The sequence below is a fragment of the Mesoplodon densirostris genome, chromosome 8 (assembly GCF_025265405.1).
Source record: "Mesoplodon densirostris isolate mMesDen1 chromosome 8, mMesDen1 primary haplotype, whole genome shotgun sequence".
In the NCBI taxonomy this organism is placed as follows: domain Eukaryota; kingdom Metazoa; phylum Chordata; class Mammalia; order Artiodactyla; family Ziphiidae; genus Mesoplodon; species Mesoplodon densirostris.
Genome location: NC_082668.1, coordinates 110,182,235 through 110,201,476, shown reverse-complemented (window position 1 = coordinate 110,201,476; position 19,242 = coordinate 110,182,235). Strand labels below are relative to the sequence as shown.

The 19,242-nt window shown below is 57.0% G+C and overlaps 1 protein-coding gene across 1 annotated transcript; it reads right to left on the bottom strand.

Annotated features, from left to right (window-relative positions):
• Window positions 1-7,845: 7,845 nt before the first annotated feature.
• On the bottom strand, window positions 7,846-13,470 carry EN1 (engrailed homeobox 1). Its single transcript, XM_060106566.1, has 2 exons — window positions 12,012-13,470; window positions 7,846-8,917 (listed from the first exon to the last, which is right to left on the bottom strand). Exons 1-2 carry the CDS (start codon window positions 12,904-12,906, stop codon window positions 8,601-8,603), a joined length of 1,212 nt encoding a protein of 403 aa, XP_059962549.1. The 5' UTR covers window positions 12,907-13,470; the 3' UTR covers window positions 7,846-8,600.
• Window positions 13,471-19,242: the final 5,772 nt, after the last annotated feature.

The window sequence follows — 19,242 nt, the reverse complement described above, 5'->3', positions numbered from 1 at the left end:
GAGGGCATTTTGGAGAACAGATAAGAAACCGAGGCCCGATGAGCATGGAACAGGGTTCGGGGCCGTCCTTGCAGGGATGGGATCTGGGTCCCCAATTCCGAAGGAGCTCTTGGTTTCCGCCGGCTGAGAACAGCGCATTTGAACCCACCCTGAAGTTGGGAGACTAGCAGTGAAGGCCAGAGCTCAATCTGCTGAGGGAGGAGGCAGGGGAAATCGAGCAAAGGATCGACGACCCCGTCCCAGCCCGGCCTCGGCCACTGTCGCGCCCGCCTTGCCGGCTGCGCCCTTCTGGAAGCTCTGCGGGGCCTGGGTGGGCACCGCCCAGAAAAGACGTAGATCGAGGGCAAGTTGACTGCGCTAGTTTTAAAGAAATTCCAAGTAGACAGTTAACCCGAGCGGGAAACCACAGCTGTGCCTAGGAAAGCGAATTGGCCAAATATCTCCAGAAAAGAAGGAAAGGGGAGGTGGGCAAAAGTCTGCGCCCTAAAGGTGGGTCTTTATTGTGGGAAGAGGCGGCAGGGGGCAGGGCTGCTGCTGCTGCGGCTGCAACTTTTTCTCTCGCCCCCAAAAAACGATCCCGCATCGGGAATTTCGGAAGGCGCTCACCTAGTCCGGGAAAATGCAGGTGGCGGCCCTTCGCGAGCCAGGTCCGCCCCAGCCAGGCACCGAGGAGGCAGGCGCCGCAGCCCTCGGACGCCAGGGCCTCCGGGCCAGCCAGGGCCGCGCAGGGCGCCGAGCGGGCGGGCCGAGCCGGGCAGCCGAGCCAGCGAGGGTTTGGGATCCCCGTAGCGGGTGTGCGCGAGCGCGCACCTCGTCTAACCGTTCAGGACAAGTTGAAACAATACAAATAAAGTCGGGTCTCCACAGCCTTGAGGTCCACCCCCTCCTCCTTCCTGGTTTGACCCCAGGCCCGGCCGCTCCGATACACGGTTTGCGCAGCCCAGATTGAAAGCCTCTGCGCGCTACCGCCAGGGGAGGGGCGCTCCCCCAGTGGCCACGACTTGGTAGCCCCGGAGTCAAGGGGGGCCGGGGGTGACAGGGGAACACGGTGAGGGGAGGGGGGAGCGTGGCCGCCTCCAAGGTCAGCGCTGGTCTCCACGCGCCGACCCCGGGAGGGGAGCGGGAGGTCGAAACGCCCCGGCCTCGCTCAGAACAGCGGAGCGAGGCAGTCTGGAGAGCAAACTTGGGAGCCGGGCTGGCGACCAAAGGAGACGGAGGGCGGAGGGCCAAAGGGACGCCCCCGGCACACTCTCAGCGAAGGCCGGGTCCGCGCGGCCAGAGGCGTTGGCCGCAGGAGGGCAGCCTCTGGAGCGAAAACGGAAACCCTGGAGCAGAGGGCCAGGAGGAACCCAGAGGCCGGGAAGCCCCTAGGAAATGACCGAAAGGAAAGCGAACCCGGCCTAGACACAAATCGAAACTGTACAAAGACAGTCGCTTGAGAGAACCCGGGCGGGCAATCGGGGAGCGTCGGAGGCCGCGGCCGGAGCGCGGGTCCCTGTCCACGGCCAGGAGCCCGGCGCGAGTAAGCTGCCGGGGCGGCCTTCCCCTCGGCGTGGCCAACGAGCCGGTGGGCAGGACCCGTGCCCCGCGCCTGAACAGCAGAATTGGGGTTTCGCGGTTTCTAGAGGGAGGGCAAGCCCCAGATGCGCCCCGATCTCCAGCCCGACTCGACTGGCCGGGGCAGTCCGGGCCTACAGCCGTCGCTGCGCTGACCGGAAGTGCATCTGCGAAGCGCCCTCCGCGGACCGCGCTGGGCCCAGGCAGTTGCAGCCCGGCTGGAGTAAGACCAAAGGACGAGACGCCCGGGGAGGGCTGCGTCAGCTGGCCCAGCCTGGCCTCAGGGGGGAGAGGAGGGCGTGAGGGTGGGCACTGCTGATGGTGGGTGGAGGGGGTCATCCTAATGGGGAGAAGATGGGAACCTCCTAGGAGCCTAACTTGAGACCCAGCCGGCTGGCGTGGGGTTTGAGAGCAGGAATTCGGACCTGAGTTACTAGCTTGAGGGAGGGGGGGGAGGGCTGAGGACTAGTCCTACGTAAGATTCCAGAAGAGAGAGAATAGTCCTTAACCCAAATCCATGCCTCTCCCTACCTTGTGCCGAAGTTTCCTTACTGCGGAAACTTGATAGTGCGCCGTGGAAATCGTCCTGGAATTTTATGACATATAATTACAGCGTAAGCTTCAATGTGGTTTGGCGTGACCTTGGACCTCATTTTTCTTATCTGTAAAATGGGGATGATACTATCCGTCTCAAAGAAGTGTGTGAGGTGGAATTGTGTCACATGGCTACTAGCAATGTGCGACGTTGGCTCTCAGTAAATAGCGCTTATGTTATTATTATTTTTAAATTTCTGGGAGTGTCATCTTCTGAATTGCCTCTACCCTAACAAATGGACAAGTCCTGCACGTGGAAGTGGCAGGGGGAGGGGGGTGTTGGGCAGGGAGGGACCTGCAGAGGTGCCTGCTGGCACTTGCTTTAGTTTTCTTCAGTATCTATATTATATTCAGCTCGGATGATATTGGGACTCTTAACGGCCGCCTCACTCCAGCCCCATGCAGACGCGGAGCAGCAGCAGAACTTTATCGGTCAAGTTCCCCACTGCGTTGGCTTCATCGGATGGCACAACTGTGGGCCTTTCTGCCAGAATTGGTTGGCCTCTGTCAGGGCCCTAGACCACTCTCGCAGTGGTCATTGACGAATTTTAAATACCACTGGGTCCCTCTCTTCTTTGGGTTCCTTCCATCTTACCCACAGGGGTCTCCTCCCCTCTGCGCTGTAATTGCTGTTCCTGGGGTGCCAGCAGTCGAGGTCTTCCGGCAACCACAGGAGGGGCTGAGCACAGCCGAGATGGCGCTTCCCACCACCCTTGTGCTTGCGTGGCAGTGGGACCTCGGAGGAATCTTCTGGTGGCTGTTAATCCCTAAAAGGTTGCTGGCGTTTATACCCCATCCCCTGGCAGAGTTGAGGAGTGGGGAGGCTTGTGCTCACTGCTTCCCCCCTGCACAGCGCTCTTCCCCTCACCCCATTCCCCTGTAGCCAAAACCTGAGTCTGGAGCGGTGGATCTGAACCCTCTCTTCAGAATAAGATGTGTGCGTCTGAGCACCCACAGTGAATCTCTGCTTTTCTGCGGACCCAGAGTCTTCTATTATTGCAACCTGCAATCGTCCCAAATGTCCTCACAGCAACCCACACCATAGATCGGAATTCCAGACTGGAGGGACCCACTCCACCTCCAGAGTGGGTATCTCTGGGAGAGGCTGCGTTCAGAAGCAAGCTCAAGGAGCAAATTGTAATAGGCCAGGACTTGCCCAGATCTCTGAGAAATCAGTTTCGGAAGTCTGGCCTCTCCTTCTCTGGACCTGCTCCACCCCCAGGAGGTACACCTGGGAAGTTGCAGGTGTAGGCGGGAGGGAGGGATGGAGTCAGGTGTAGCAGCGTATGTGTGTCTGAGCCCAGAGTCAGCCAGCCACAGCTATCTCTGGGGAGAGGAAAGGGCTGCCTTGGCCCCAGTCTTTCCACCCGCATACAATCAATCCACCCACTTCAGCCCCAGATCTCCCTGGTGGCCTCCACGGAAAGGAGGGGGCAAGCAGGTATGTCCCCAGCCCTGGGAACGATGTCCCTGCACTGGCTAGGAGCAAAGCCCACCAGCTGGGGCATGCAGGTGTATATTGGACACCAGCAGGTGTATTCCTAGACCATGTACAAATATGTGCCAGAAACTTCTACCCGGGCAATGGCCATGTGCTTGCTAGGAACCCACCTCTGTACATCAGCTCTAGGTATCAGCCCATGGATACTTGTTTGTATATGTGTACATATTTTACATATGTGTACGTGTATACACACGAGTGAGTGCATTTCTGTGCACCTGGATGGGCGGAAGTGTGTGCACGTATTCTGTGTGGCTGCGTGTGCATTGGTACTACCGCTCAGTGACACACTGAGGCTCTTACTGGACTCAGAGGAGATGTGAGGATTTTGCCTCTCACTTCCTGTAGGCTCTCACACCCTGAAAGGCACTTTCCCTCCCAGATCCTACCCTTCCACTCCCTCCCATCCCCCCCCCCCGTCCCCCACCTGCACCCTAGTTAAATGAGACCTTTTATTCAAGAATCCCTGCAGGACCCCTCCAACAATGGAACTGCATTAGGTGACTGGCCTAAGTCATTTGGGGAGGAGTGGGGGGCTGGTAGAGTCCCCAACCCTGCCCCTTTCCACAGGTTTCCAGAGCCCTTTCACCTGGGTTCAAAGCGAGAGACAGCAGAAGTCCCAGGCGGGGGTGATGAGGGTTGGAGCAGTACTTTGCCACCTCCCTCCAGATGGAGTGAACAGGATTTCCAATGTAACCCATGGTGACATCCAGATTAAACGGGCCCCAGGCTGTGAGGCAAAGCTAGGAGAGGGCTGCTTCAGGGGGTGCTTATATTGCCAGAGGAATGGCTTTCAAGAAGAGGAAAAGCAAGGACACCTTTGGAGGAACTGATGCCCCACCCCCCAGGCAGACACCTTCACGGGGCAAGGAGTCTGGGGAGGGCCTCCCTGACCCTGGCCTTGGCCTCGGCCTCTGAGAGTCAGCCAGGTTCACCCCTACCCCTGCAGTTAGGCCCTTTTACTGAGGGCATTGGGGCACAGTGGCTTCCCTGGTGATATCATCTCTGGAAGCCCCGTCACAGGTGACAGGGCTGTGAGGGACAGGTAGGGGGTAAGCTAGCAGGCGACTCTTTCTCTGTACCCTGGGCTGCCTGGCCTAGAGGGCCAGAGAACTGGGCATATATACACACACCCACAAACACCAAACAATCACTATCGGCACCGCCACACTCAAAACACACACTTCCACATCCCAAGCGCAAATAAATGTACTCAACACCACCCCTATGTGAATGGCCACACACAACATGACACACAAACGCACAAGCTAACACAGACCTACGACGCAGCCCCACACACCCAAACACCCCTTCTTTAGTCCACCCCCATCCACTCATCCTCCTCTCGACCCTACCAAAGGAAAGGGAGTTTCCAGGAAGAAAACAGAGACCTTTGCCCTCAGAAAGAGCCAGGGATCAATACTGTTTAGACTTGGCTAGTGTGTATTTCCTCCTGGGCTGAGGAAGATTTAAGTTTATGGTTCAATCCAATCTTAAAAAAAAAAAAGGTAGAAAATGAGGAAGTTGGGATAGCACACGCCAGTATTTATCTTGATGCAGCCCCAGACTTTAATACACCGGCAGCTGGCTAAGCCAGCCCCATAAATCAGAGAAATCGATGCCTGTTTATGTTTATTATTACTTTCTTTTTTTAGCAGGGGTGCACGAAAAGAGATATGACCAGAGTCCTCCTTCCCTCGTCTCCGCCCCAATCAGGAGGATTTTCCAGTGGGGAAAGGGAAGAGTGAGAGAAGATAGGAAAGTCATTCTGGACGACGACTTCAGGGCCTTGCTCAGATTTCTGAGAAAAAGGCAGTTGTAATGAGCAGATGTGACAAAGAGGAAGACACAGAGGCACAGAGGAGGCATGGACCAAATGTTTAAGTTCTCAGAGCTTCAGTTTCCTCCTCTGAAAAATGAAGAAAACTCTATTTACCCATAGAGATTGGAAGATAAAAGGAGATAATGGGCCAGAAATCAAATTACATAATAATGACACATCTATACCCTTTACTAATATAATTGTGGGGAGAGGTGACCACCTCCTCCCTCTTCCCCAGGGTGAAGAGGGAGAACTCTTGGCTTTGATCTCTTGCTAGAGATAAAGAGGAGCCTCAAGGAACAGGATGCTTCTTGGAGTTGCTGCTCAAGTTGGCCCCTGCGCCAGGCTCTGGATCTAGTGATCTTGAGGGGCGTAGGTACCCTAAGGGGCCACATTGAGGAGGGGAGAAGAAAGGGCAGCCCAGTTTCCAGGCATTCAGAACAGTCAGCTTCTCTGTAGAACTGGGCACCCCCAACATCGTATCTGGATGTGGCCAGGAAACTTCTTGATATTCTGAGCTGTCTGGATTCGGGAAGGGGTACCCTGGGCCTCAGGTCTCAGACCCCCTAACCCAAAACCCTGGAGAGCTTGGAGATTCCAGGCTCCTCCCCGGCATCCTCCTCCCCGAGAAAAGCAAAGGATGTACTTCCAGCCACTAGAAAACAACTCACCTGGGACATCCCCAGGGAAGGGCCCACCTCACTGCTTCCAACTCTTCACTCAAGGATTGGGTGAGCACCTATTATGTGCAGAGGTTACTCCACACACCCCAGAAAGGTGTGAAAGGAATAGAAGAAAGAGATTTACTGCAGTAAAGTTGGGAACCCATGGCAAGGTCAAATATGCTCTCCAACTTCAGGTCCCTGACCCCCAACCCCCCAAGCCCTTAAGCAGGGACTTCAACGGTCCTTTGGCTTCCTAGACCTGGCACCTAGCACTGTCACTTCCCCCAGACATAGGCCCAAATCAGGGGGAATTTTTCAAGTAAAAAGGCAGACTGACTGGTCATTCCCACTTCTCACAAAATCAATCCAACAAACAGGAAAGAAACTCAAGGGAAGAGCACAGAAGCAGAGTTCCCATGTGTGCACAAACACACCTGCAAACACAAATAAGCACATGCACACACACTGTGGACTCACAAACATCCAAGTGTGCATCTAATTACAGAGACGTGAACACCCAGTCGCATAATGCTCACACATGCAGGAATACACAAAACCCCGTGGGGTACTCAGATGCACCAATATCTATCTACACGTGATCACATATACACATGAGGTTTTCGGGACACCTACGTATCTGGCCACACGAGTACAGGTACATACATACATACTACAGAAGACAGGGGAAAGCGGAGAGAACAGAATTTACCATTCAAAAAAGATCCTGGACCAAAGGGAGATAAGAAGGGACCTCCCCTTCCTCCCCCTACTGCCTGAATGGCGGGGTCCAGTGGCTACCCAAGAAGGCTAGGCACAAGGGTCTGGGGCAAGTGTCCAGACATTTCCCTCTATGAAGTCCGGGGCCCTGGGGGTCCGGGGGGCGTGTGTCTGCGCCCCTCTCGGTCAGAAAGCAAGCCAGGCTTTGTTGGGATTGTGAAAGGGACCCTGCTTAGGCTTTGAGTTAGGGGCGAGTCAGGCCTGTGCCCACGTCGGAGGTCGCGGCGCAGAGCGATCCCGGCAGCTGACCGAGGGGATGCCGCTCTGCACAGCTTCCCAGCATCCGGGCCTCCTCTCCCGGTTTTACGGAGCCAGGAGCTCCGAGCCCCGCGAGGCTCGTGTGCCGCCCTCGACCAGCCGTTTCGTCAACGAAATCACTTCTCCAAACGAAGAGCGGGAAGTCCAGGCAGCCCCGAGGCGCCCCTCGCTCAGGAGGGGAGGCAGCCCCTCACCGCTGCCCCGCCCTGGGAAGGCCTTCTGCTTCTAGAGGAGAAAACCTCCAGCAAAAACTCGCATCAGAAAAAAAAAGACACAGAGAAAGAGAAGAAGCAAGCTGGAGCGAGAAGCAGGTTGAACCAGAGCAGGCTGCAGCCGGGCTGGTCCTGGCTCTGCGCGGGAAGCAGCCCAAGAGCCCGGCAGTGTGTCCGAAGTCAGGACTGGGGGTTTCCGGCCTTTGGGATCCTTTGAAGGCGATCGGAGACCAAGAGTGTCCCTCCAGGCCCTCCAAACCCGGGCCATCCCCGGGTCTGGGCCGCCCCAACCACCGCGCCCCCCTGGCGCCCCGTATTCGTTGTGTGGTGATGGATCTTAAGGCCCGGCCGAGCCGCCGGGGCTCCCAGCCCGGTGAGCGCGCGCTGTGCGCCGGGCCGCCGTGTGCCTGCGCCCTCGCCCTTCCCCAGCCCGCAAAGAGGAGGGCCGCCAGCCGCTCGTGAGCACAGTGTACACTTTATTTCAGACTACAGGTTTCTGAACATAATAAAATCTTTGGCTTGTAGCGGCGGTTCAGTCTCGCAGTCTGTGGGGTCGTATTTCTCAACAAGTCTCCGGAAAACGAAAGGGGTGGCGGGCAGGACAGACAGACCGACAGAGGGGGCCGGGAGAAGGGCAGACACGCGAGGAAGCACACTCTCACGCACACAAAGAAAAGTCCCAGAGAAACGAGGGCCAGCGATGCGGGGCGGGAGGCACCGGAGAAGCAGTAACATTCAAAAGAAAACGAAACTGGGCCGGGGGCAGCGAGGCGGAGGCGGGGGATAAAATAATTATAATAATTATAATAATTATAACAATAATAATAAAGGAGATTAATAAAAAGTCCAGCAAATAGAGATCGCTACACATAATTCTTTTCCTTACCTGAAATTAAATATATACAAGGTCGTAAGCGGTTTGGCTAGATAGAGCTTTAAGGAGTTCGCAGTTTCGTCCCTTATACTGTGAAGAGAGAACTGATCTGATTTTTCGATAGCACCTGTCCGAGTCTTTCTCCCTTTGGAAAAATGTCTCGTTCCAACGCGACTCTCCGTCCTGGGGACCCCTTTCTCTCTCTTTTCCCTGTTGTTCCCTTCCTCCTCCTTTGCGCTGATTATTTCTCCCCGGGCGTGGGGCCGGCAAGGCGGCGGTGGCGGTACCAGGAGGGGGCGCGGGCGCGGCGGCCGGACCGCGCGGCCCCTGCCGGCGGCGGCTACTCGCTCTCGTCTTTGTCCTGGACCGTAGTGGTTGAGTGGTTGTAGAGTCCCTGCGCCATGAGGTGCAGCGCCAGGCCGTTCTTGATGCCCGTGGCTTTCTTGATCTTGGCGCGCTTGTTCTGGAACCAGATCTTGATCTGGGACTCGTTGAGGCTGAGCTCCTGGGCCAGGGTCTGCCGCCGCTGCTCGGTGATGTAGCGGTTCGCCTGGAACTCCGCCTTGAGTCTCTGCAGCTGCTCGGCCGTGAACGCCGTCCGCGGCCGCTTGTCTTCCTTCTCGTTCTTCTTCTTCTTTAGCTTTCTGGTGCGCGGACCTGCAGCGGCGGAGAGGGCCGGGTGGGAGGTGGGGAAGGAGGGCAGAGGGGAGGGGGGAGAGGGCAGAGGAAGCCGTGAGAATTGCGGAGCCGAGCGGGGATCGCGCCCCGCGCATCCTGGGCGCTAGCCGAGGCCCCGCTGCCGCCGCCCCCCACCTATCCCCCTCGCCCGCTAGCCCCTATATCAATCGGCTGGCTGCTGGGGCCGCTGGGTTCCCCTCTGGGATGCCCGAAGGGTCACGGAAGCAAGTTGGCCGAAGTTGTGTGTGCACCCACACCCCAGGTCAGCACAGGAGAGCCGTGTGATAGGCTTAAATCACAGAGTCCAAGATGGAGAGGTATTTGGAGCTCCATCCGGCCCAACCCAGAGTTGGAGATCAGGGGCCTGCTGTCTTCACAGTCCCAGAATAAAGAGGCTCAACACTGGAGTAGTAAAGACACTAGGACAGGATTGCCCTGGGGAAATCGCCAGCCTGAAAGCCAATCCTCTCCCCCTCCTCCAGAAGCGCACCTATACCCACACACCTACAACAAGACCCCATCTGCTTGTAGCTATTGACTCCAGAAAACAAGGGGATAGGGAGGGCGCTGTGAGAGACCTGTCTCGCTCCAAAGTATTCAGCATCTGCTCTGTCGACCTGCTATTCTGTCCCTGTGGCTTAAAATGAAGCCCTTTATAGGGTCCCAGGAAGATGTTGACCACCCGTTTCCCTGAAAAGGGAGAAAAGGCCTTCACCCGGTTGTATGCCTTACCCACGTGCCCTGGCCCCTGAGTTCTCTGTTTTGTCCCTTGGATGGTGCCAGTAAGAAAGAGAGGGCCCTCCCCATTCCTGCACCCAGCAAGCAGCACAGGCACGTCTCCCTCATCTCCCTTTTGGACACAGAAGCTGCAATTTCAGGATTGAAGACTGAATAACAAAAGCAAGCCAGAGCTGCTTTCCCTGCCCGCCTATTTGCAAGGTTCTTTATCCACGAGCAGAACGGGCAGAGGGACACAGAGAGTGGGACAATCCCGACAAAAATCTGTGCTTTGCCTCTAAGATGGGTATAGGAAGAGGCCACAGGAAACCTTCCTAGGAAAGTGAAGTGCCCTCAGAACCTAGTCTGCGAAGAGGGCTGCTATGGAGCCCAGCCCTGAAAAGAAAAGGGAAAAGAGAGGAGGCTGACTCTAAAGCCTGCATCTCTGCCCATCAGCCTGCACACCCAAGTCTCCTGGAGTTTCCTTGCTGGGCCCTGTCATGGTTATGGGAGCTTCCTGAGTCAAGTGAAGTCCCTGTCAGGGCTGTTAACCTATAAAACTGTCTGGAAGGAGGGTCTTCCCCGGCATCTCCAAACCTAGCAACAGAGGAGCAAACTGGGCAGCTGGCTTCTGGGGCAGACCAGCGCTGGGGTCACCAGCTGTCCTGTGACAAAAGAGTCCAGGCCTGGCCGCCCCGCAAGTCTGGGCTGGGGTTAGTCTCCCTGAACTGCCCATGCAGGGGAAGGAGTCAGCACCCTGCCTCCCAGGCTCGTAAGAAGAAAAGCAACCAAGAACAAAGACAAGGCCCACTCCTGAGCCCGGTGCAGACGGCACTGGAGGCGGGGTGGGACGGGAGGAAGGCCTTGATTTAGTGTAGTCATTAGCCTAGCGAGCAGAGATGGCCCAGGAAACGTGTACATCCTCAGAAAGACCCTGCTGCGCATTGTGCGTCCCGGACGTGGTTAGAGTGTTGTTGTTGTTGTTGTGTGTATGTGTGTGTGTGTGTGTGTGCGCGCGCGCGTGCAGAGGGAGGAACACTTGTAATAAAATCGTAGCCTCCTGGCCAGCCCGAGCCTCACGCCCTGACAGCTCAATCACTCTATCCATCAGGCGAGTCAATCAAAGCAGCTTTTCGGAGGTTCAGGGAGCCCGTGTCAATAACGGGGCTCGAGATGGCGGGGGCTGATAGCGCGCATCGATCCGCGCCCAGCCGGCAGCGGTGGGGAGGCGGAGACCAGCCAGAGTAGAGCGGCGCACCGCTCCGCCGTGCCCGGCCTCTTGCCAGACCCAGGTGGCCGGAACCCCAGTCGGAGGCCAAGAACCCCTGCTGCCCTCCTCGTGGCGCCCACCGGTCTCCCGGGAGCTGCAGTCCGGGGAGGCGGGCAGGCCTCAGCCTCCTCTCCCGGGGCCTAGCGGCTGTCCCACAGTAGGTCTCAGCTTGGGGTTCTCGAAGCGCAAGGAGTATGTGGGTAAAGGGCCGAAGGAAAATCGAGAAAAACGGGCCTGTGGCTGACAGAAATCTGCTCTCTGGCAGACGTGCAAAAGGAAGGAGTGAAAGAAGGAAGGGGCAGGGCCGGGAGGATGTGCGAGGCGCGCTTCGCAGAAGCTGGGGCGGAGGGGTCTCTCATGCCCTCGGCCCAGCTTTCTGACCTGAGCCTGACCTGTCTTCTCTCCCACTGTCTGTCTGTCAGCTCTAGGAAGCCAGGGGCCAGGGGCTCTCGGCACCCACCGTTTCGGCAACCGCCCTTCCCTGAATTCCACCCACCCGGGTCACACTCTCTTGGCTACCCGGCCTGGGGAAGAGGGACAGCGATCTGACGCGTTTCTCTCTCTCCCTGTGTCTCCTTAAATCTATCTCTATGCAAGTGAGCTCTCCGCAGAAAATATCGACATGGTGTTTGTGTCTGTAAGAACACAAAGTGAAGATGATTACTCTAATCACAGCTTTGCTCGATTTCGGCCTCCGCAGGACGAGGCTGGCGGGATTTCAGACCCAGATGTCTAGGCCCACCTTCTCGCTGATTCTAAAACCCCCTTTCCCTGGACGGAAAAGCAATGACTGCCTGTGTCTTTCCTAAGAATAATAAAGGTAAAACCCAAAGAAGGCCGGAAGGGCTCGGAGTTCAAAACCGAAGGATCGAGCTTCCCGCTCCCGGGAGGTGGCCGCAGAATCCAGGAGCGCAAAACTGGGTGCAACGCTCGACTGTGACTGGGACCGAGGTCAAGGAGGAGGAAGCAGGTGTGAGAAAAGAGAACGCCGGAGATCCGGCATGCTCTCCCCAACCCGGAGGCTAAGAGTTCTAGGGGCGGCGTCCGCGGAGCCGAAAGGCGCGCAGCCTGGGGCTGGGTACTCACCGGAGGACGGGCGATCCGAGTAGCGCGTGCAGTAGACCCAGGCGGGCCACACGAGGGGCTGCTGCGAGTCAGTTTTGACTACGGGCCCGCCGTTGGCTGAGCCCATTAGCAGGATGGCCGGGTTGCTGTGCTCCGGGTACTTAGCACCCTGCGCTCCCGGGCTCCCCACGCCGCCTCCACTGCCACCGCCGCTGTCCGAAGGTTTGGCCGCTGCTGCTGCCGCTGCCGCTGCCACGGCCGCCGCAGCCGCCGCCGCCGCCGCCGCCGCCGCCGGGTTCCCAGCTTTGGACGCACCCGCTCCGCCGGCGGTGGCTGGCGGGGAACCGTCGGGTGGGCCACAGTTCGCGTCCGGGGCGCACAGGAGTGAGGCGGCGCCTGGCGCCCTCGTGCCCAGCGGGTGGACAGGGTCTCTACCTGCGCCGGTCTGGCCTCTGTCACGGTCGACCCGACCTCCTCCTGCGCCTCCTCCGGCCGCCGCCGCCGCCGCCACCAGGAGCTGCGGCGGCGGCTGCTCCTTTTTGCAGCCGAAGTCCGGCCTCAGGATGTTGTCGATGAAAAAGTTGGTGGTGCGGTGCAGCTGGGCCGCGGGCTGCGGCTGGTGAGCAGGCGCCGCGAGATGCTGCTGCTGCGGCGGCGGCGGCGGCGGCGGGGGCGGGGGGTGCGGGGGGAGATGCGGGTGGTGGGCCAGGGGCGGCAGGCAGGGCGCCGCGGGCGGCGAGGGGGGCGCGGGCTGCGGAGACACCGGCACGCTGTCTCCATCGCTGCCGCTGCTGCCGCTGGCGCCGGGGCTGAGGTTCAGGCTGAGGCTGCCGGGGGCCGCCGCCGCCGCCACTGCCGCCGCCGCGCCGAGGCCCGAGTCGCGCTGACTTTTAGGTTCCGGCTGCTGTTCTTCCATGCTCGGCCGCCCCGCCGCCTCGGCCGCCGCGCCGGCCCCCGCCCCCCCGGCCTCGCTCCCCACCCCACTTTGCCAGCGGCCCGTGGGGGTGCGCGGAGGAAGGAGGCCGGCGAAGCCCCAGCGAAGGCACGGGGCGGGTGCAGAAAGAAAAGCCCAGGCGCCTGGCCTGGATCGCTTGCTCTTATCGAGCAGATCTCGCTGTCTCTCCCTCTAATTTGTAGACATCCAGATATGGAGACACTTGGCTATTTCTTTTTTCTTTCTGCAACCAGATTCAATGATTTGTTTTAAATGGGGAGTAAGCCACTGCCAAAAAGAGAGGGGAAAAAAAGGAAAGGAAAAAGAAAGCAATAAAAAAGAAGAAAATCTCCAAGATTTTTTTTCTTAAAGATAAAAAATAGTCTTTAAAGTCTAGCCATCTTCCTAGGCAGTACTGAGGGGTTTGACTTCCCCGAGTGTCACGCTCAGCTGTGCCCAGAGCGCGAGGCTGGCAGCGCCTTTAATCGCCTTTGCTTTTTTTGCAGGGAGAGCGCGTCTCCGCCAGCGCCGGGGCTGCCTTTTTTTTTTTTTTTTTTTTTTTTTTTTTTTTTCAAATCTCTGACAGCTCGGATCTTTGCTCAAACTCTCTCGCTTAAAAAAAAATCACCCAGGCACACTTTTTGCCTTCAAACCGGAAGCACGTGAGTCAGGGCCGCACGTGTGCGGGGCCAATGGCGAGCCAGGACTCGCGCTGACACCCGGGCCTCGGCCCAATAGGCGCGCGCGGGACTTTGCGGATAAATAATCCGGGGGCGGCGGCCGCTGGTGGACAGGGGGTGCCGCGGCGCGGGCCCCGCGTGTCCGGCCCGCCCTCCCCAACCCGCACCCGAGCCCCTCCCCCTCTTTCAGGCCAGGACCGAGGAACGGGCAAAATAGACCGCGTTGGATTTCGGGGTGTAGGCAAATAGGGAAGCAACTCCATAAACAACTTGTTGGAGAAATTCAGGGTTACGGTTGCGTGCGCGCCGGGTGCAGGGTCAGGAGGCAGGGGAATCGGCTCTTTTGGCAACCCCCATGCTTAAGAAGCAGCCTTTTATTTTATTGCTCTGGCTTTTTCTTGCTGTTATTAAGGGTGAAAGGTTGCTGTCTCTGTCGGGGTGTGCCTGTATGCTGTATGTGTGTGTGTGTGTGTGTGTGTGTGTGTGTGTGTAGCGGACGGGGGATGGGGGGAGACGAGGAGGGTCGGAGATGTGAAACAGACCTAGATTTGGTTACTTTCAGAGGAGCAGTTTATTTTTAACAAATAGCAAACCCCGAGGCCAGCTGCGCCTAGCTAGCACCGTCTGTTTGAAGGTCTGTAGTGTATGCTGGCCGGCTGCACTGCGTGTCCTTCCCGGGATATCCGTACCCATGCCTTTCCCTGGTGGGACCTTCCACAACCCCCAAGAGCTGTCCTGCCGCCGTAAGGCCAGGCCCAGAGGGCGCGAGAGAGCCCGAGCGCCAGTCCTTTCCTGGCCTCCAGAGTCGAAGCTGTCCCATCGGCCCCTAGGCCAAGCGAGTCAGGGTGCGGATACCCGCGAGACCCCGGCTTTTGGCTCAGGGCAACCTCCGTGTTAGATTTCCCTGCAAAGTGAAATTAAACAAATAAAAGTACTGCACCCCAGGTATTTGCCCTAGCCTGCTGGACAGCGAGTTTCCCCCGGTGGCCCACATTTTCCTAGGATTGCTCCTGACTCCGTGGAGGCCTCTCGCTCTAGCCCAGAATATTCTTCCCAGGCTTTGGGGGGAACTGCAGGGGCTCCCGCCGCTCCCACGCTCACAGAGATTCATCTCCAGTCGCTGGGCTCTTTTACGCTGTTTCCTGGTCGAGGCACCCCAGAAGTTTCCCCACTGCGAGGACAGGGTAGGGGAAAGTGAGGCATTGGACATCGGCGGGGTTTGTCTGCCGAGCCTTTTTGGAGGGCCAGGAGCCGACTGTGTGCTGAAGCCTTCGGTTCGAGAGTAGCTGGAAAAACTCCAGCAACTGAGGCCTCCGCGGAGATGTTGTCTTGGAGCTCCAGCGAGCCTCTCGCTCTGACCACCATCCTTAACTGGGACAGCGGAGAAAGGATCTCTTTGGGAATGTTGTGTAGTGGAAACATGCAGAATAATCCCCTGTACCCAGAAAAGTCACAGAGGGTTAGGAAGAAAATAAAACGAAAAAATCACAGTAAGCCGAACCACCGCACTAGCCGAAGTTTCTCAGAGGGGCTGGTGGAGAGCGGGAGTTCGTAGAGCTGGCTGCATCTTCGGGTCAGCCGAGGATCTTCCGACACTCGGGCTCTCAGAGTTCCTAGTTGGACCTTCTCGGCGGCTCGGGGGCAGCGAGAACCACTTTCGGAAACGCTGCGCTAAAGCAGGCCCGACGTGATCTACACAAACCTCCCAGGTCACCCCCCAACTGCACCTCCCGGGTCCTCCTCAGTTCTACACCCAAGGGCTCCCCGAAATCTCCCGGTGCCCCCACCCTTTCTCCCCGAAATGGGGGTGGGATTTTATTTATATTTAAGTTCGCAAAATTGAAATCTTTATCCCGCAAGCGAGCGTGGGTACTTAATTAAATTCTAATTAGGACACTATCAATATCCTATTTAGCCGCGTAGCTTTTGTGCGCTGCGGTCCCTTTCAGCGCCGTAAATAGGGTCTCGACGCCTTATCTCGCCTGCAGGAGACGCCTCGAGAAGGGCTGCGGAAGATAATTTATAGGTTTTAATTACTCTTCATTCCGCCTGATCAGCTTGGCGTTCATCACAGGCCTGTGAATAAAACCCTGGTCAAAAGCTCTGTCACATCGTGCTGGCAAGACGCTTAATCAAAGTGAGCGGCCCCGCGCGCCGCGCGGCCCGGCTCCTCCACGTAATTTCCAGCCAGCTGATAAAGCCAGCTGAATAATGCGGCGGCCCTTTGGAGACACCATTTACAGAAATGACTTTATTGACGGCTTAACGTCGGTAATTCATTTTACCTTTCATGTAGTGGAGCCCGGATTTGTTACAGTAATGGGATGATAAATGCACCCGCAGCCCGCGAGCTCCGGCTGGATTAGGTGGCGCTCGGCGCGCTGGCTCGCCCCCCACCCCAGTCCTCCCCCAGGCCAGGCCTTCGCCGGATGCTCGCACCCAGAGCCGCCTGCTCTCCGTGACCCCCATCCGAGCCCACGCCCTCCTCTACCTCCTGAAAATGGACATATAATTGGGAACTCGGTGTTAGCGGTTTGGTGTCCTGGCAAGCCTGATAGTAAGGTGTCAGAGTGAGCAAATGTTGACCCAGGTGGGTGGGTGAGGGTCCAGAGGACCGCGGTGAGCCCAGGACGGTGCCTGTGGGTGAGGAAATGCGGGCAGGGTGAGTTGTGTGTACAAGCATGTGGGTAAAGGGGTTAGGTGTGTGTGGAGAAATGTGTGTGCACATGTGAGTACACTCTTGTGGCAGTGCTTTTTGGGGTACTGGTTTGTGCCTTTGAGAATTAAGGAATTTCTTCCAACTTGATAGAGTCCAGGCAGGGAGGTGGGCTGGCAGGAAGCAGGTTGGGAGAATGTACGCAAATGGAATGGAGCCCTTTTCTCCAAATGTCCTCTGCTCCTGGGCCAAAGATACGCAAGTCTGGAGACACACGGTGCCCATTTCCATTACCTGAAGTTCTGAGCTGTGCAGCTCTGCTGGGGCAAGATGGCCCACAGGAGGCCACTGACCTAGCTATACCTCTGCAATACATGGACTGTCCCCAAGTTCCACTTCCATACCCAGCCCACATAAAAGTGGAGAATGACGAGAAATAAGAGAACTTTAAATGCCAAAGGGGGCATTTCTTTCCCTACTTCACTGAAGGAAGAAGGAAGCCCAAAGAGGCTTTCAATAGCGGAGGTTGGGGTAAGAAAGACAGGGGGACCCCCCAAAATTCCTGCCTCCCTCCCACTCCCAGACTTCCTCTATTGCAGCCAACCGGGGCCTTCCACTGAGCAAAAGGCACCTGGCCAAACCGAGGAGGGAGTATTTGTATGTCTGGGGGATGCTAGAGAAGTATGGGGGTCAAAATGATGAGGGGGTGGTGATGAGTGCTCACAGTGAAGGCTGCGATACTGTCCCTTTGTTTCTCAATCTTGCAAAAACTACTTACGGATGTGGAGAGTGGCCCTTGGCTCTGAAGTGTAGGAGCCTGTATTCGTGTCTATTTGCTTGTGTATGTGAGAACCAAAGAGAGAGAAGTGAGTCCATGAAAGCATTGTCTGTGTGTCTGTGTGTTTGTGTGCATGGCTGGAGGCTCGTGTATGTACACATCAGTGTGTACCCCCGAGTCTGCGCCACCAGTTGGGCACGGAGAAATGTGTTTCCTGGGGTTTTGGTGTATGCTGTTCAGGAAAGAGAAGTCTCCCTCCATCTCACATTTCCACAGAACTTTGGATTTCGTTTAGGCAGAGACAAATGTCACGGTCCTGCCTGCTTCCACCTCTCTTTTGTGGATGGGTGTGAGGAGAATTGTGAAAGAAAACCTCGCAGCCTGGCCAGGCGTGCGTGCGTTGGGCCGAGAGTGCGAGCGTGTTGCATGCACATGGTGGTAATCGCATTTCGAGTGTAGATCAGATGGCGGTGGGGCCTCGTGGCGCGGGACATGAATGAGTTGTCGCAACACAATAGCGGGCAGCCTTCCTACGGGGACTGGGTGACCAGCGGTTTTGTTGGGAGTGAATGCGAGGAGATTTCTGCTACAAGTGCCGCGGTATTATTATGAGCCGGAAGGTCAGACTATACATCGCAGGTCCCCAAAGCCTATAGACCTTGGGAAATGTAGGGCCTCGAGCCACGTCATTGTACCTGACAGTCCTTTCAATAGACTAATTCAATTAGCGCTTGGGGTTTTGGTCTTCATTTGGAGGCGATAATAATGTGGAAGTGGGTGGGTGCAGGGGGATTCCTTGGGTATTGGTTCTGCTGGAAGCTTGGAGTGGAACTGGGGGAGGCAGGGGAAGGGATAAAGCTGAGGTGGGTGGGGCAGTGTGTGGGAGGCAAAGCCTAGAAATAAAATGTTCTGTTGACTCTAGAAATTGGGGCGGCTGCTTTATTTGTAGATAACCTAGAAGGTTAGGGTTGGCGGGGTAGGCAGGGAGAATTTCTTTTTTTTTTTTTTCTGTGTGCAAGAAGCACAGCCATAAATGTCCAGGTTCCTAGAAAGTCCCCCAAAAGCCTCCTGTGGGAGGTTGTCACCTTTGGGGATTTCAGTATTTGGATTTATGCCCCTACCATCCTGCCTCCCCTCAGGGTTTTCTCCCTTTTATCTGAGGGAGGGGCAGTTCACAGCACGGATTGTTTTGTTCTATAATCAGTTTTTGGTTTGGGATGCTTTTTTCCCCTTTAAAGCCGGACAGGCAGAGAAAATTAAGCCCTTTCTCCACTTGACTATGGGAAATGGGGGAAACATCTCAGTGACTCCCGAAAATTGAGCCACGGGGTCGGCTCCTGACATCCCAGACACCAGGGCGCAGACACCAGACCCGTCGCTGCCGGCGGGTTGACTCGTTGGCTTCGAGCTGCTCGGGGACGTTGGGGAGAGAGATGCAGGGCCCCTTGGCTCGGATTCACCTTCTCCTCGGTATCCCCAAACCGCCCTAAAGCTGTACCACGCAGCCAGCCAGGCCCCCCGGAGCCGGGAATTTTAGAGCTCATGGCTCCCGAAAGCAAGGAGACTACATACACTCCTCTCTATATTTTTCACTTTAATCAGACATCCTGCTTTTCTCCTTACATTGAATTCCACCCAAACCCCAGAATTGAAACCCTAATGTTCACACCCTCCCCCGCCTAAAAAAAAACTCGGAGTAAATTCAGCTGCTACGCTCGAATTTTCTTCTCTCCTTTATTTTGCTTTTCGCCTTCTCTCACTCCCTCCTCCTCCCCAGAAGGTTCCCAGAGCCTGGCGATCCCCAGGCCTAGGGGCCCCCCTGCCCACCCAGGTCCCCACCTGTCCGAGTGGCGGCTCCCGCCTCGATCCGGCTCGGCGCGGGTCGGGGTCCACACCGCCTGGCCTCGGGAGTGTGCACGCCGGTGGGAACCGCTGCGAGAGGGAGCGAGGAGGCACCAGCGCGGCTTCCGGGTTCTGCTGCCCGCCTCGGCTGAGTCCGTGCTCCCCGGGAGGTCCAGACCCAACTCCAAAGATGTGGTCAGAAAAATAACTCAAGAAGAGAAGAAAACACCCACGATATCCAAGTGCTTCGCATAGAAGTGCCCCTGTGGTTCCAAAACCGTGTTCTCTGGCTCGCCCCAGGGTTAGCAGTCATTCTTCTTCCCTCGACTCCTACAGGGGTGAGGGCTGGTCCCCGGGCTCTT

Bases quoted from the DNA above. Each gene is read 5' to 3' on its own strand.
- EN1 (XM_060106566.1), bottom strand. From the start codon at position 12,906: ATGGAAGAACAGCAGCCGGAACCTAAAAGTCAGCGCGACTCGGGCCTC. The intron at 8,918-12,011 runs GTGAGTACCCAG...CCGCCGCTGCAG, and splicing joins CTCGGATCGCCCGTCCTCCG to GTCCGCGCACCAGAAAGCTA.